The 18,973-nt window shown below is 35.5% G+C and overlaps 1 protein-coding gene across 1 annotated transcript in view; it reads right to left on the bottom strand.

Annotated features, from left to right (window-relative positions):
* The window catches only part of LOC150108972 (H(+)/Cl(-) exchange transporter 7-like), a 327,290-nt gene that overhangs the window by 178,034 nt on the left and 130,283 nt on the right, over positions 1–18,973 (bottom strand). The window contains exon 12 of the mRNA XM_090401357.1: positions 13,056–13,116. Coding sequence (XP_090257483.1) covers positions 13,056–13,116 — 61 coding nt within the window. The remainder of the gene's footprint in view (positions 1–13,055; positions 13,117–18,973) is intronic.

Consider the following 18,973-nt stretch of genomic DNA (forward strand, 5'->3'; position numbering starts at 1 on the left):
CACTGTAGCGAATGCGCTATATGTTTGGTGATGAATTCACAATTCACTGTTACTCTTGTAACGGGAGGGTAATTGAAAGACAACTTCAACAAGAGAGGACATCTTGTATTTATTAAAAAAAGCTTTGTGTTGGGTGTTCCCCGAGGCTCTCTTAAGTGTGACACTTTTTTTGCTATCCAAGTTACTCAATCACCGACCAGTTTCCTCCCACTGTAGCGAATGCGCTATATGTTTGGTGATGACTTCACAATTCACTGTTACTCTTGTAACGGGAGGGTAATTGAAAGACAACTTCAACAAGTATCTCTCCATGGGCTCTTAGTAATGGGTTCAGATTTTCAGCAGGAAAAAAAAGTGTCTGTGCACATTTCTGCTGAAAAAGTACTCTTCACCCACATCCTGAGTTAAGAATGAGACAAAAACTGTTATTTCAATAGCAACAGAAGTCAAGCCCTTGGCCATTACCTTTGACAGAAAACATACATTCCTGTACATAATTGTCAACTATGAGAAAAGTGCAAGATAACATTGAATCTCCTTTGTACTGAATGGGCTGAGGATCAATCATCTTGCTTCATCTTTATTGTGTGCGCGTATACATTATGGGTTTCACGTCTATGGCTTTGCCAGGCAGAGTAGACTATAATGGTTGGATGGCAAGTACTAGGCTGATTATGTAACTCACATGAAGAAACATATATAGATCAGCTAAACTGACCTGAATGGTTACTAACTAAATGGAAAAACCACAATGAGGATACAATGGATCAAAGACATGCAAGACAGGATGGGAGTGACATGGACTAGAAGAGATGAAAGAAGTCTGGAATGGAAGACATTTGAAGAGATCTTGTTTAGTAGAAGAAAGAGAATAGATGAATAAGGAGTTAAGAATTTTTTAATATATATATATCTTCTTCTCCTGTAGTCCTAAATGAACCGTTGTGTCATTCATGGCTGGTAGGTGATACTCTTTGCTAGCCTCCTCCAGTTGTCTTGGTCTCTTGTTCTTGATGTCAGTTGAGAAAGGGAGGAATTTGCCCATTTTTTGATGTTATCAGTCCATTTTAATCGAGGTCAGCCCCTAACCCTTGATCCCAGAATGATTCCTTCTAGTGCTTGCTTTGGAATGTCATTAGCCCTCTCCATATGTCCGAACCATTTCATCTGTCTTCTTCTGATGACTGTCAGAATATTTTCCCTTTTTCTCCCATCTATTGAATCAATCAATTTTCAGACATTTTCATTGGCTTCGTGAGCAGTATAGGGAATTCTCAAAAGTCTTCTGTAAGTTTTCATTTCAAAAGACAGGCGTCTCCTCTCATCTTCCTTCAATAAAGTCCAGGCCTCACAACCATACAAGAGGACAGAATTCACCAAGGTGTCAATTAGTCTTAGCCTAGTTGTGATTGTAATTCTGTTATCTCCCCACAATAGTTTTAACTTCTGTAGGGCCACGATTGCCTTAGCAATTCGGTATTTAATGTCGGTTTGACATTAAATATATATATATACACTGTATATATTTGAAGAAATTTAATGACTAGAAGTTGAGAGTTAACAAAACAGAAAACTATTTATTATTTGAACGCACAACTAGTTTCATCTTCTTAGAAGACTACAATGGGTACATAATATAAAAAGAGAAATAGTAAAAATATACATTACAGGAGAACAACAGCTATAAATTAAGTTGCAAATATATTGCTAACATTTGAAAGAGTTCTGGATGCCATGTATTGTTGGGCACATTCATGCAAGCATTATCTCGTGTATATCAAAGTTGAATAGCCGAAGAGTGACAATCAAAGAGGTTATAGACTGAGATTAGTATCAAGATGGACCAGACTGAGGCCAATTTCTATTGATTCTACAATTCTTCTCTCAAGCTCATATAATCTAAAAATGTTTTCTAATTTGTTCCAGATCGCTGGATGAGTGATAGAATCTTCATCATTAGGGTTAGTAGAATTAAGAACGTGATTAGATAGTGCATTGGCTCTGGTTCTGCCACATGTGATACTAAAGGCAATAAACTCCAGGATACTTTAGGCTGTCATGTTTCAGTTTAGGTGTACTGAGTAAGGAAGAGTTTGGTTCAAGGAGTACAAAAGTACAAATTTAAAATTTCTTGAAAATTTTAGTTAACTTTGGTGAAATGCAGCTGATATATGGTAGAGATATGTAGCCTTTTACATCAATGCTAACTTCAATACGGTGAGCAGGTGGATTAAATAGCAGCTTACGAAAGTTTGTTTAGGATAACTGTTTTCTGAAACTGTAGTTCTTTGGTGATCTCTTCTTGTTCATTGAGGAGAGAGTGAGAACGTTTACCTAATGTAGAAATGATGCCAAGCTTTCAGGATGGATAATGACAAGATTGTGCATGAAAGTATCTATTCGTATGTGTGGGTTTTCTATAAATAGAGATATTCAGTTTTTCAGACACATAAGTAAGTTTGACATCCAGGAATGGGATAGAACTGTTAACTTTCAATTCCGAGGTAAATTGTATTCTCCGGTGTTGACAGCTGAGATGGTTCAAGAACTCCTTTAAGGAATCTGGTCCATGGTTCCAAATTACAAAATATGAAAATACAATATGTATGAGACACTGTATACACCTACCTGTTAGGTCTGAATTAAATTATTTACCATTTGTTTCTGTATTTATATATATATATATATATATTTACAGTAGTGAACATTACATTGAACAATTAAATAGAATAAGTGAGTTTCTTAATATTGATGTTTTGAGTGTTTAATCTCTTCTGCTTCAGCATGGGCTTCCTTAATGACAGGCTTCATAACTTCTCTTTGATAAAAAGGAATGGAGGTTGCACTAAATGATTTTTCTATATCTCTTATTCCTTTTGTAATCAACAATAATCCACATATCAGGTGAATTGGCCCTAACACGATTCAGCAGCCACATTGACGTGCTAGAAATATACTATTTGGGACAACGGGCTTCTAACAGTACTAGGATACATGCCAAGATGACATTCCTAATACAGTTGTTCTTGAAGAAAGCAAGCAAGAATCCCCTAATAAAAAAAAAGTCAACTGAGATGGTTGGGATACCAGCCTAGACATCCACTTTCACCTGTGTTCGATGCTTTTGCTCTCTCTATAGACCAACTAATGGACAGAGAGCAGAGCAAACTTCATTTTCAAGATGAGACTCGAATAATTTTGCACAAAACAGACCAACTTGGCTCACTTTCATTTAATAGACTATATCTCCATGAGTTTTTGTTATACGAATATTTCTCTATTCATAAATGATGATGCTAATGATGTAAAAAGCCACACATTGTAATTATAAGCAGCTACATGGCTGATTACTGTAGATAATGTATGAATTATTATGACACCCGAGTGTACAGAGGATTTGAAATTGGAAGCGATCAGTATTTAGTCTTGAACAGGATAAAATTGAAATTCATATTGAAAAGAATAACATGTAAGAAAGTTTTAAAGCGAATAAAAGTTGAGCAGCTCTCAGATGTGAAGTGTCGACTGAAATACACAAAGATTATTGAAGAAAAAATGAGAGTTTGAGAACAGGAATCAAACCTTGGAGATTCAGTGGCAAGCCTTGAAGAAATCCCTGATCGATTCAGCTAGAGAGGCATGTGGTGAAGTTGTCTGCAAGGATAGAAAAATTAGAACTCCATGGTGGACACAGGAAGTTAAAGAGGCAGTGAAGGAAAAGAAGAAAGCATATCAAAAGTTCCTGACAAATAAGTCAGCTTGTGCTCTTAGAGAATACAGAGACAAATGCAATAATGCTAAACAATGTGTAAAACCAGCTAAACAAAAGTCATGGGTGGACTTTGGCAAGAATATAGAAAATAAATATCAAGAAGGTGGCAAAATATTCTGGAGGTTGTTGAAAGGCTTAGGAATAGAGGAAAGGGTGCTGTAAAAGGAGTTAGAGATGATAACGGTGACATGAAAACGAGAGAAAAAGATATCCTTGAAGTATGGAGTAATTACTTTGAAAAACTGCTAAATGAAACAAGCAGTGATGACAGCATACTGGTAAAAAAACACTGACCAGGCATGCAGTCAGGAATACATATCCATACTTGAAGTAGAAAAAGCCATCAAAGGCTTGAAATGTGGAAAGGCAGCAGGAGTAGATGACATTTGACCAGAAATGCTGAAGTATGGTGGTATAACAGTCTTACAGTGGCTGCACTGCATAGTTCAGAAAGCCTGGACAGAGGAACGAATTACCGATGATTGGAGTAGAGCTCTAATAGTACCCATATATAAAAAGGGAAATATAACTGAATGTGAGAATTACAAAGGTATTTCCCTACTGAGTGTTCCTGGCAAGATCTAGGCAAGTATACTTGAGAAACAGTTGAGAAGAATTGTGGAAGAAAAGTGAAGAATAAGCTGGATTCAGGCCAAATAGAGGCTGTCAGGATCAGATCTTCACTTTATGACAAATAGTTGAGAAAGTATGGGAATATAACAAAGCTCTGTATTTAAGTTTTGTCGATTTGGAAAAGGAATATGACAAGGTGCCAAGAGAGAAGCTATTCAATACATTACAGTTATATGGTGTCAATGGGGTATTACATCAAGAGATACTAAGTCTATATTTGAGTTGTAAGTCAGCAGTTAGAATTGAAGGAAGTACAGGAAGATGGTTTAATGTTAAATCTGGGGTGAGACAAGGATGTACATTATCCCCTCTGTTATTCATTATCTATATGGATCACATTATGAAGGAAAGTGGTATTAAACATGGTATCACAATTGGAGATGTTAATGTCAGCTCTTTGCTTTATGCAGATGATGTTATACTTCTAAATAAATCTGCTACAAGTCTGTAAGATTGGCTGACTAAATTGTATAACTTTTGTAATAGATATGGTATGACGGTCAGCAATAAAAAGACAAAGACAATGAAAATAGGCAGAATCATTGAAAATGTCAACTGTGTTGTGAATGTAGAACCTGTGGAACAAGTAAAATTCAAACCTGTGGAACAAGTAAAACATTTCAGTTACTTAGGCACGATTTTTAGTGAAGATGGTAAATTAAATATGGAAATAGACAAGAGAATCAGCAAAGCTGGTATGGTTGGAAGTCAATTGAATAAATTCATATGGAATAAGAGTGAAATTAGTCAGAACACTAAATTAGCTGTATACAAGACAGTGTTCAAACCAGTTTTTTAACTTTTGGATCTGAGAGCTGGGTCAGAAGTAAAACACTTGACCAAAGACTAGAGACTACAGATATGAGAGTCCCGAGAAAGATTATATGCATGAACAGATGGCATCAATGGCAATATCATATTAAAAACGCGAATATAAGGAAAGAACTTGACATTGTCAGCATCCAGGAATGCGTTAGCAGAGCTAATCTCAGGTGGTATGGTCACTTAAACAGAATGGACGAAGAAAGAATAGCAAAACAAGTGTTCTCTGCCAGGTTGGCAGCAAAACGACCCAGAGGAAGACCAAGATATAGGTGGATTGATACCGTACAAAGTGCCTTAGACGATAGAAATATAAGATCTGATAATGTTGGAGTCTTGACAAGTAACAGACTGATTTGGAGGAAAATTGTAGATAGGAAGTTAGTAATGATTTAATTTTTTTTCATGTAGTACTATCATATCCTGTATACCCCTTGAGGGTACATGGCAGGAATTTGATGATGATGTTGTATGAATTAAAGATGTTCAAAGATTTACTTGAAAATTAAACTACAACATCCAAGCAGTTGTTTTTAAACAGGCAATCTAATACCTTCTCAATATTCAACATTTTTTTTTTTAGTTGAAGTAGGTAAATCAGATGAATGATGTGATCTATACAGAAGTTCACAGGATTCCATTTTCTACCTTCTTTCCGCCCCTATAACCATCTTCAATTTTAGTCTGTACTGAACTTCTTAGAGTATCTCAAGTAATGTAACAAGTGACTATATCCAGATAATCTAGTTGAAAAAAATAACACATTTCAAAATGGATTAAACAATGTGACATAAGGAAGAGAAGTATGTTTTTGGATGATTCTGCTCTTTTTGAAATTAGATTCATCACTATCTTTTGCAGTTGAATTCTGTTAATTAAAACTGGAATAAAATTAACATTTGACATGGTAAAGGTTTACGCAGCACATCAAATTTTGTTCTCAATGATTTTTGTAATAAAACTGACTACAGTACTTGAATTAAAAGTCATTGCCATGACGATAAATTTTGCATGTTTCTCGTATGTCATCCTATGTAAGAGTTACATCCCTCAAACTTTATGTAACTTCAATTTGAGATAAGTTTTATTTAACTTGCATACGTTATCCAAATCTATTGCTTTTGAGATTTTTCGCATATACAGGTACATTAACATGTTTTAAATGTTATTTCTGTCAGTTTCATTCATAGGATGAACACATAGATTTCAATATGCAATTAATGCAAAATATAAATAGTATGAGAAAAATAAGAACAAAAATGTTAAATTTAGATATTCAGCCTTCAGTAGGAAATTATCAAGAGAGAAAGAGATAACTGAACAGCTGCTACTTTCTTCTCTCAGATACAGACTAAAAGCATCATTTATTTCTAATTGGATTTTAAGACCAGGAGGCATTAGGATCCATTATTCAATCCGCCAAGTGCAACTTTCTTGCAACAAAATGGTAAAGTCATTTTTAATTCAAGCAATAACACATTATGCAGCTAGAAGAGAATTATTTAAAACATAATTATTTCCTTTAATTTGTTTTATAATTTTCACCACTAAATCAATTTTGATGCATTTACACATAGTTCACTTTTTCTACTTCTTTTCCTTTTTCTTTTTCAGTCATGGTTTCACTTTACTCCAAGTGCACATTGTGTTCAATAGTAAGGAAGGTGCACGCATAAACTGCATAGGCTGATTGCTTTAATGGCTGCTGTTAGGTGGTGTTTGAGTAGCAATGTGCGTGTGTGGGTAAGTAAAATTTTACTAACTTGAAATTTTTTTTTCATAGCCCTTTTAAGATGATTTGTAGAAGTCTGGATTTATGTAAGTCGAACTTACTTAAGTCAGGGAAAGTAGATTTCTCTTCTTGGATTGATCCTTACTCCTAGCCTTTGGAGCATAATCAAATCACTCCTATAGTATCCTTGAATATCCTATAGTATCAATATATATATATTGTATATATAGGAATTTTTTGATGCTTTAGAAAAAGCAACTGACACAATGAAAAAGGAAAGGTTGGTCCTTGTTGGAGATCTAAATAGCAGAGTCAGAAATGATTGTCAGGCATACAAAAATATTTTGGGAAAATTTGGAGAAAAGAGCAAAGCTAATAATAATGGCAAATACCTGTTGGATTTCTGCTCAGGACATGGACTGGTTATTACTAACACCATGTTCCAACATAAAAATGCACACAAATTCACATGGAGAGAAGAGGTAAGGAATAAGAAAAGTCTCATTGACTATGTTATTGTTGATAGTGATGTTTTCTTCCTGGTGCAGGACACCAGAGTGTACAGAGGATTTGAAATTGGAAGTGATCACTATTTAGTCTTTAGCAGGATAAAATTGAATTTCGTACTGAAAAGAATAACGTGTAAGAAAGTTTTAAAGCGAATAAAAGTTGAGCAGCTCAAAGATGTGAACTGTAGACTAAAATACACAAAGATTATTGAAGAAAAAATGAAAAAGTATGAGAACAGGAATCAAACCTTGCAGATTCAGTGGCAAGCCTTGAAGAAAACCCTGATTGATTCAGCCAGAGAGGCATCTGGTGAGGTTGTCTGCAAGGATAGAAAAATCAGAACTCCATGGTGGACACAGGAAGTTAAAGAGGCAGTGAAGGAAAAGAAGAAAGCATATCAAAAGTTCCTGGCAAATAAGTCAGCTTGTGCTCTTAGATAATACAGAGATAAATATAAGAAAGCTAAACACTGTGTAAAAATAAACAAGTAATGGGAGGACTTTGTCAAGAACATAGAAAATAAATATCAAGAAGGTGGTAAGATATTCTGGAGGATGTTGAAGAAGCTTAGAAATGGAGGAAAGTGCTGTAAAAGGAGTTAGAGATGATAAAGGTTACATGAAAACAGGAGAAAAACATATCCTTGAAGTATGGAGTAATTACTTCGAAAAATTGCTAAATGAAACAAGCAGTGATAGCACAGTGGTAAAAATCACTCAACAGGCATACAGTCAGGAATACATATCCATACTTGAAGTAGAAAAAGCAATGAAAGGCTTGAAGTATGGAAAGGCAGCAGGAGCAGATGATATTCGACAGAAATGCTGAAATATGGTGGTATAAAAGTCTTACAGTGGCTGCACTGCATAGTTCAGAAAGCCTGGACAGATGGACTAATTCCCGATGATTGGAGTAGAGCTCTAATAGTACCCATATATAAAAAAAGGGATATAAAACTGAATGTCAGAATTACAGAGGTATTTCCCTACTGAGTGTTCCTGGCAAGATCTATGCAAGCATACTTGAGAAACAGTTGAGAAGAATTGTGGAAGAAAAGCTTGGTGAAGAACAAGCTGGATTCAGGCCAAATAGAGGTTGTCAGGATCAGATCTTCACTTTACGACAAATAGTCGAGAAAGCATGGGAATATAACAAAGATCTATATTTAAGTTTTGTCGATCTGGAAAAATCATATGACAAGGTGCCAAGACAGAAGCCATTCAATGTGCTACAGTTATATGGTGTCAATGGGGCATTATATCAAGCATTACTTAGTCTTTATTTGAGTTGTAAGTCAGGAGTTAGAATTGAACTATAATTGAACTGAAATAGAAGTACAGGAAGAGGGTTTAATGTTAAATCTGGTGTGAGACAAGGATGTACATTTTCCCCTCTGTTATTCATTATATATATATATATATATATATATATATATATATATATATATGGATCACATTATGAAGGAAAGTGGTATTAAACATGATATCAAAATTGGAGATGTTAATGTCAGCTCTTTGCTTTATGCAGACGATGTTATACTTTTAAATAAATCTGCTACAAGTTTGCAAGATTCCCTGATGAAATTGAATAACTGTTGTAATAGATATGGTACGAAGGTCAGCAATAAAAAGACAAAGACAGTGAAAATAGGCAGAATCGTTGAAAATATCAACTGCTTTGTGAACGGGGAACCTGTGGAACAAGTAAAACATTTCAGTTACTTAGGCACAATTTTTACTGAAGATGGTAAATTAAATATAGAAATAGACAACAGAATCAGCAAAGCTGGTATGGTGGGAAGTCAATTGAATAAATTCATATGGAATAAGAGAGAAATTAGTCAGAACACTAAATTAGCTGTATACAAGACAGTGTTCAAACCAGTTTTAACTTATGGATCTGAGAGCTGGGTCAGAAGTAAAACACTTGACCAAAGACTAGAGACCACAGATATGAGAGTCCTGAGAAAGATTATAGGCGGGAACAGATGGCATCAATGGCAATATCATATTTAAAACGAGGATATTAGGAAAGAACTTGACATTGTGGGCATCCAGGAATGCATTAGTGAGCTAATCTCAAGTGGTATTTTCACTTAAACAGAATGGGCGAGGTAAAGATTAGCAAAATAAGTGTTCTCTACCAGGTTGGTAGGAAAACGACCCAGAGGAAGAACAAGATATAGGGGGATTGATACGGTACAATGTGCCTTAGACGATAGAAATATAAGATCTGTGATAATGATAATATTGGAGTCTTGACAAGTAACAGACTAATTTGTAGGAAAATTGTAGATAGGAAGTTAGTAATGATGTAAATTTTTCATGTAGTACTATCATATTCTGTACACCCCTTGAGGGTAAATGGCAGGAATTTGATGATATATATATATATAAAATTAATAATTCTATTTTAAGTGTTTATTCACTTAAGTCTGCAAAACACTAAGCAGAAACAAAACAGGTAAAAATCTAACAACTTGTATACCACTGCAATGTTGACACATGATATCCAATTTGTCAAATACTGTATAAATGGCAGTTAAGTTGCAAAGCTTTCTATTGTAGCGTTAATAATGACAGCCTTTGGCTGGAAAGACTTCATTTCAGCAGGTTCAAATCCCATTTGGAATGTGAGGGACAATTCAAATGAAGGTAGCATTTCCTCTTGCAAAATGAACAAACTGATCAGAGAATACCCCCCCCCACACACACACATACACAGAAAATTTCACCCTCAAGATTAGATTTCTCTTCTTGGTTTGATCTTTACTCCTAGCCTTTGGAGCATAATCAAATCACTCCTATAGTATCCTTGGCTTTCAAAAACATTGCATCCATTTTTTGCTTAAGTAATTTTCATCTAGTTACTTCCTCTGTACGTATTCAAAATCCACCGACCCAATCCTAGAATACTGCTTTCATATTCAGATTGTGAACCTAAAACCTCTTTGAAAAATTTAGATGCTGTTCAGAAGAGAGCAGCTTGGTTGACCGATGACCCCCCCCCCCCCAACTCTCTTCAGCTACTGTTGCATACAGTTTTTATATTTCTCCCTCTCTTCTAAAGATATTTTAATGGATGCTATTCAGCATAACTGGATAACTGGCATCCATCATGTCAACATTTTAGATAAATCTATAGTAATATGTACAACACTGTTCAGCATCCTTTTAAAGTTAAATTATCAACTCACTGAACCTACAACTACTGCCAGTTCATCTTCCATTCCATCAACCTCAGTTCTGTGGAACAGCTATCCTCAAATACTCCCCTAGGGCTACAACTTCCATCTCTTCACACATATACTAGGCCTTACAGCCTCTCATATGTGAGTGTGATATATACAAGGCGTGTTCAAAAAAAAGGCCAAAATTTTGCTATAATGACTTTATTGCTTTTTACAACATTTTAAGCAGTGTCTCCCTCAACGGCGTATCGCCAGTAGTCCTCTCTACTGGCGATACACTGTTCCCAACGTTTCTTCCATTACTGGAATGCACTTTCTGTGATGGCACGCAATTCTCTCATCGCATTTTCCTAAATCTCCTCTATGGTTTGGAAACGAAGTCCTTTCAAAGTGGTTTTAAGTTTGGGAAACAGGGAAAAGTGTGCTGGGACTAAGTATGGAGAATGGGGTGGATGAGGCACAACGGATGTCTGATGTTTTGCCATATAACTGCAGATGAGGAGCGATGTGAGAGCCGGCACATTGTCATGGTGCAACATCCAAGTCTGGTTTTCTCACGATTCAGGCCTCTTCCTGTGCACAGCATCCCTCAAATGTGCTAAAACTTCCTGATATAACTCTTTGTTTACTATCTGACCACGTGGTACAAATTCATAATGCCTTTCCAATCAAAAAACACAACCAACATCACCTACCATTCTGCCCTTTTAAAAAGCTTAAACCACTCATAGCACTGTGTTATGGGATCTGCACTATGATTGTTGGAAAATCCACCCTATTCTCCAAATTTGGCTCCCGCTGACTTTTATCTTCTCTCAAAACTAAAACTCTTCCTCGTTGGTCACGTTTTTCTTTGAATGAAGAGGTGATTGCAGCTGTAGAGGGGTATTTTGAAGATCTTACTGAGAACCACTACAGGAACAGGATAATGGTGCTGGAGCATCGCTGGAATAAATGTATTAGTCTTAAGGGAGATTATGTTGAAAAATAAAAATAATTTTGAAATTATAAATTCATTTTTTCATTGTTAGGCAAAGAAATTTTCACACCACCCTCATACTTGCTACAACTCTCATTTATTATTATTACGTGACACCTCCAGGAAGTCCAAAGAATCATCGTGGGAGGGCATCTACCATCACCACTTTTTCACAAACATCCATGCCCACGGTGGGACTCGAACCCCCAGCCTTCTGGCTGGAGAGCAGATACGCTAACCACTCGGCTTATCCATGGTATTTTAATATGGTGATACACAATTTTGCTACTTATATATGAAAATATAATTATAGCAATGATTTAGCTTTCAAGCATCTCTATGGATCTAGCTCCGATTGATGAAGCCTCGAGGGTGAAATTGGTCTGGGTAGTGACTCAACCCATAATATGACAATATTACCTATTCATTAGGGAGTGAGTTAAGTAATATGCATGATGGGATGCTGAGGCAATTCAATGCGAGGTCAACAGTCTGTATATCCAAGTAGCACTATACAAGTGAAAAACTTTTGTTTGCTCATGCTTGAGTAAATTATTAAGCATTAATTTCATTATTAGCCATTTGTGATGGTTTTTTTTTTTGCAGTTTTTTTAATTCATCTATATTTTTGTGCACACATGGTCAATATGCTACTGTTTCTAAAACCTTCCATGTATAGGATTAACACATAATATATGGAATGCTTTATCTGCTGGCTTCATTTTGAAACTTACACAGTTTATCATATTTCTTGGAATTGAAGACTGAAACATCTATAATGTTAATGTTGCTTTTAGCAAAACTGCTATATTTTAGTTACAAGGAATAAAAAAAAGTTTTGTACCACTAATTTTTAATTTGCAAAAAAGCTTCCTCCCTCACCCCATTGGGTAATACCTCTGTATTGCAAATGACAGGTGGTATCAAATCCTGCTATAGCATGGATGTTTAGGAAATCTTCAGGTGAGTGATAATTTTCATCATCCAGTACCTTAGCATATTAGAGACCTGCTATGAGAAGGGTACCCAAGTTATTCTATGGTACTTACATGCTATAGGTTTCCAACCTTTCACATATTAAAAACTACTACTACCATCACCACCAGTTTTGCCTTGATGTAGATTTTTTTCAACTTTCATTTTATTAGGACAAATAGCAAACACATAACTAGATCTGAAACAGGAAACTGATCCTTATAAATGGTTTCTGTATTCCCACTTTTCAAAATGATTTAATAGCCTAGGTGAACTTCACTTAATCTCACTTACATGCAAAGTTACATTTAGAGAAACAGATATCAAGTGCTTCTAAAGGAAAGAAAAAGAACATCTGTTTACTGCTAATGTTCAAGAGCTTTAATAATTTATGTAACATATATAAAATAACATACATAGATAATATTCAACATGTATTTACCTAATTCTGAAGATAGTCAATTTGTAATTTATGTGGTTGAAGAGAGCACCCAAAAGACCACCTATTTCATGAAAATTAAAGATAATAACAGAAAAATATACATATAATTTATAGGAATTTATTCTATAACAAAATAATCTTCAGTATTTAACAAAAGGGAAATTCAAGCTATATAATTATTATAACCATCATTGTAATTTGATAAAGAAGACATGAAAACTGAAGAAAAGATATCCTAGATATTTGGAGTAATTATTTTGAAAGACTGTTAAACGAAATAATAAGTGAAAGAATAGCTGTAAAAAATATTCAAGAGGAATGTGATTAGGAGTGCATATCAATACTTGAGGAAGAAAAAGTAGATCAAAAACCTGAAATTTGGGAAGCTAGCTGGCATAGATGATATTCAACCAGAAATGCTCAAGTATGGAGGGGTAAAAGTTTTACATTGGCTGAACAGCATCAGAGGTGAGGAGGTCAAAATACCTGATGACTGGAGTGAAGCTCTCATAATATCCAACTATACCAAGTGAAATAAAACTGAATGCAAGAATTATTACAGAAGAATTGCACTATTAAGTATTCCATGTAAGATTTATACATGCATGGAGAAGAGGCTAAGAAAAAATTGCAAAATGAAAACTTGAAGAACAAACTGGATTCAGGCCAAACTGGAGTTGTCAGGATCAGTTTTACTTTAAGAGAGATAGTTTAGAAACCATGGGAATACAAGAAGAATTTGTATTTAAGGTTTCAAGACAAAAGCTGCTATTCAATTATATGGTTGAATGGAACATTGTAATGAATGATACAGTCTATATTTAATTTGTGAGCAGTTAGATGTGAAGGAAATATCTGAAGTTAAATCAGGTATGAGACAAGGATGCACATTATCACTAATATAGTCAATTATTCATTGTCTATATGGATCATGTTATGAAGGAAAGTGACACTAGGCCTAATATCAAATTTAAAGATGTTAAATCTCAGCAATTTACTTTATGCAGAAGATGTTATACTCTTAAATAAATCCAACATAAGTTGCAGGATTCCTTAACTGAATTGAATTATTACAGTAACAAGCATGAAAATTAGCAATAAATAAATAAATAAAAAAAAACAGCCAGGAAGATCAAAAACTTCAACTGCATACTGAATGAGAAACTATAGAAGTAAAACATTTTGGCTATTTAGGTACAATTTTTATTGACGATGGCATTAAAAATGGAAATAGATAACAGAATGAACAAAGATGGTATATTGAAGTCATTCAATAAATTTACATGGAAGAAGAGAGAAATTAGTCAGAATACTAACCTAGCAATATATAAGACTATTTTCATGCCAGTTTTATCTTACAGATCTGAGAACTAGGTTAGAAATAAAACAATTAATAAAAGACAGGAGATCAGTGATATGAAGTTATGAGAAAAAATCAGTAGAGTGAACAGATGGCATCAACGGAACTTGACATTGTTAGCATTCAAGAATGGAGAAAAGAACTAATTTCAGGTGGTATAGTCACTTAAACAGAATGGTAAGAATGCAGTTATAAGTACCATAGAAGACTGAAATATAAGATCTGACAACACTTTAATCTCGCAGGTAAGATTGATTTGGAGGAAAAATTGTTGATAGGAAGTTAGTAATAATGTAATCTTCTCATGTAGTACCATGATAGTATCCACAAAGAGTGGATATCCTGTACACACCATGAGGTTACATATCAAGAATTTATTATATTATTATCATTATATATCCATAGGCATGTACCAATATAAAATATCATGAAACTAGCTGAATTCTACAAGTTTTCAATGAAATCATAAGTTCCTTTATAACAACATTCACTGATAATTACATTACCAATAACATAATTATCAGTGTAATTCCATGTGAGAAAAAAAAACTTTTCATCAAGACTTGATCAATATCTGTGTGTAGAAATTATATTCAACAAGAAATTATATTCTTGTTTAATTCTTTATCCAAGTGTAAGCAAACAAAGTTTGTGAGTCATCATCTTCATGACTATAGGTTGTTGACTTCACATCAGATGCCTTAGCATTCCATAATGAACACTTCCATAAGGAAGTGTATGTTACTATGCAGCACTAAGTGAAGGGTCACTACACAGATCAAGGAAAATATGAAGGTCGAATTAATGCAGAAGTCACACACATGCACACTATTTTTTTTTCTTGTCAAATATAATTTACTTGACCAACATTGGGGGGGGGGGGATTTGATACCAACATCACTGATGTGCACCATCACTTACAGACATCCAAATCCAATTTCTTATTTATACTCAGAACTCAGTTGGCATTCTATATGACTACAGTCATAGACTAAACTTTTTACAGTTCATAATGCCTTTTGCAAGAAAGCTCCCCTTCTTACAAATGTGCTTTGGTCAGGTTTGATACCCATGTCAAAGGTTATCGAACTTGGAATCTGCTTCATATGATATTTTTACCCTCCTAATTCTGATAATTACACTGACCTTTTTGATTATCTATCTCTGAAAGTTGACCTCTTACAGTCTAATCATCCAAAGAATGAGATAATCTTTCTTGGCAGTTTCAATGTCTACAATTCCAACTAGCTCACCTTCCCTAACTTCACAGATTCAACTGAAAGAGAAGATGACCTGTTTGCTCTTAATAATGATCCAACATAAATAGTTAACCTGCCTATCAGAATTCTGGATAATTCTATGCCTGGATCTTTTCTTAACCAGTTCTCCTTCCAAATGTACTGCTGATATTAACTCTCCTCTTGGCAACTCTGACCATAACCTTATCCATGTCTTTTTTTTTAATTTTTTTTTTAATAGATTATTAATCATCCTTCTGCCAGTCACTCTCAGCCTCATATCTTATAGCAGTACAATGGTGCCAAATAGGATGGCAACATTGGAATTTCTATGCCTCTTTTCTATGGTAAGATTATGGCTTCTGCTGATCCAAGGACTTGCTCTGATTTAATAAATGAAATTACTCCTGCTGGAATGTGTCCCTTTATTTCCCATTCTGCTCAAAATTCTCAATCTTTATACAAGCATCAGTTTTCCAACAAATGTGAAAAACAGTCCAAAACAAAAATTCAGCAATACATTCAATGGCTCAAGCTAAAAAAAACTCCAACTTCTCACTCAGCTTACACAATAGCTTGTAACTACTGAAAAAAAAATCATCAGCAAATCTAAAGCAGATTTTGTAAAAGACCAAAGGTACTAAGCTTGCCTCCTACTCAAATGGAAGTCTAGACTTCTGGTCCCCCATGCAAAGGCTGCTGGGCAAAACTTCTGCCCTATTACGTTTCCACCTTTCTCTCATCTTGATGGAATGATGGTAACATCTAAAGATAAGGCAGCTGCTTGGTATTAGCCTGGGCACATATTAGTATCAACAACCTTGATACTAATATATCTCCTAGCTCAGATGGTATTCCATCAGGTGTACTAAGTGCCTGTGTTCCAGAATTAACACTCTACTATCATGACCTTCAGATTCTTCACTACTCAGAGACCCTCCAGTAAATTTTATGATCTCCAATATGGATTCTGCATTCTTATGCTACAGCAGTCTTCCTTGTTGAAGTTTGCACCTGAACTATTTTCAGGACTGGGGCAACTCATATAAAGAAGCTAATGACTTCACATCACCTTGCCTTAGTATCCCATAATGCAAAGCACATCTCCTTGCAGACATGTATGCTATGTATTATGAGAAGGGTCACTACCCCGGTTTCTATCTTTATTGAGGTCTCTGAACTATTTTCAGGACTGGGGCAACTCATATAAAGAAGCTAATGACTTCACATCACCTTGCCTTAGTATCCCATAATGCAAAGCACATCTCCTTGCAGACATGTATGCTATGTATTATGAGAAGGGTCACTACCCCGGTTTCTATCTTTATCGAGGTCTCATCAGTGAGTTACCCCCAGTCCTGAAAATAGTTCAGGTGCAAATCTGTTTGATTACACTTGGATAAAAGATTAAACCAAGTATATAATTTCTTGGTATCTTTAATTCATGGTATAACCAAGTGAAAAAACTTCCAACAACTTTCACCTTTAAATACTGGCTATGGAAAGATTTGGAGAATCTCGTGGTCTCTTTTGATATTTCCAAGGCATTTGATTGGTATTGTGACTTGTTTTCCCAAGCTGCCATCTTATGGTAATCCATCATAAACTTGGAAAATGCAAATCCACTCTTTGAGAGTGGATTTTCATTTTCCAAGTTTCCTCTTTGGTTGTTCATTGCATGTTTTTCCATTCGCTGCCAGAGTACCTCAAGGTTCTGTGCTTTTAGCTGCATTCTATTCTCATATACAGGCATATGTTTTAAACACCAATCTTCTAGATATTCTTGAGTGGGATGAAGATAATTTAGTGAATTTTAATGCTACGATAACACAATCCTTCCTTATGACAGATGTCAATGCCAAATCAGGAAAAACAGGACCACATCATAATCACACCACCACCTCCGAATTTCATAGTTGGGGTTATACACTCTGATAAGAGATGTTCATCTGGCATCCGTCACACTCATCAACCTGCTTGGTAAAGGGTGTAGCATGATTTTTTGCTCCATAACACAGCTTTCCAAGCTTGAATGTCTTATGCCTTTTTTCTGCATGGACATTAGAAGAATGCTAAACAACTTGGAAACTAAAAGGTTTTCTGGTCCTGATATCATCTCTCAAACTGTACTCAAATATCGAGTTCCAGAGCTAGCATCTGTCCTGTATGATCTCTACAATCACCTATACTTAGCATTTATCCCAATGCATGGAAGCAATTATATATCCAGGCTATTCCAAAAAAAAGGGAGATAGCAATCTAACATCAAACTGCTGATGAACTGCCACCACCTCAATCCTCTCCAAAATAATGGAAAATGTTATCAATAGTTAACTTCTCCACTAACTAGAGGCCCACCACTTAATCGATGACAACCAGTATGGATTCTTCCATTTAAAGTCCACAGCTGACCTTCTAAGTACTGTACACATGCCATGGAAATGTTTAGAAGAAACACTTGCTATCTGTTGTTCTTGACGTTTCCACAGCTTTTAACTGCATCAGGCACTGAGGTCTGCTATGCAAATTGCCATCCTCTGGTCTACCTGCTACTTTTGTAATTACTCAGCCGACTTGCTCTCTAATCATTCACTGTGTCATGGTAGATGGCTCCCTCTCTTTGAGTTTTGATACCAATGTTGGAATGCCTCAGGGCTCTGTTTTATCACACCCTCTTTCTACTATACACAAATGACTTACTCTCCATCATTCTACTCATCTGACACAACTATGAAGTGCTCAGACACCCTAAGCTTCAAGATCATCTTCGACAAATACCTTAAACACTAATTTGCATACCCTCCCTCAATGGGTTACCATCAATGCCACCTTTGGTCTACTTACCACCTTTGTAATTACTCAGCCAATACATGAATCACCAGACAGGATCTGATATCTCTGTTTGGGTTAACATTTACCTCCAGCCTCTCCTAGCATTAACAATTCGCATCAATCCCTTCTTCAGCATCTAAAAACTAGACATTCTCTTCTGCTCAAGATGCTATTTTTCACCCACCCAGCAACTAACTCAATAAAAATTAGAAATCCACCCATTGCCCATCCTTAAAATAATGTCCATGTTTGGGGTTCAGGACCTAAAATTGCTTTAAAAATTCTTGATGCCATCCAGAGGAGAGCAATTTGGGTCATAGATGATTTCCTTACACATGCACTTTGCTTCTATCTGAACACAATGCCTAAGTACTGTGTCTGTTTTACAGGTTCTTCCATGGTTACTGCTCCACTAAGTTGGTAGCCATCATTTCTTCACTTTCTATTGGGCCAATTAAAGCAGTAGCAGCTGTCCAGCATCACTGTAA

The sequence above is a fragment of the Typopeltis vanoorti genome, chromosome 2 (assembly GCF_054136105.1).
Source record: "Typopeltis vanoorti isolate ZY-2024b chromosome 2, IOZ_Tvanoo_1.0, whole genome shotgun sequence".
In the NCBI taxonomy this organism is placed as follows: Eukaryota; Metazoa; Arthropoda; class Arachnida; order Uropygi; family Thelyphonidae; genus Typopeltis; species Typopeltis vanoorti.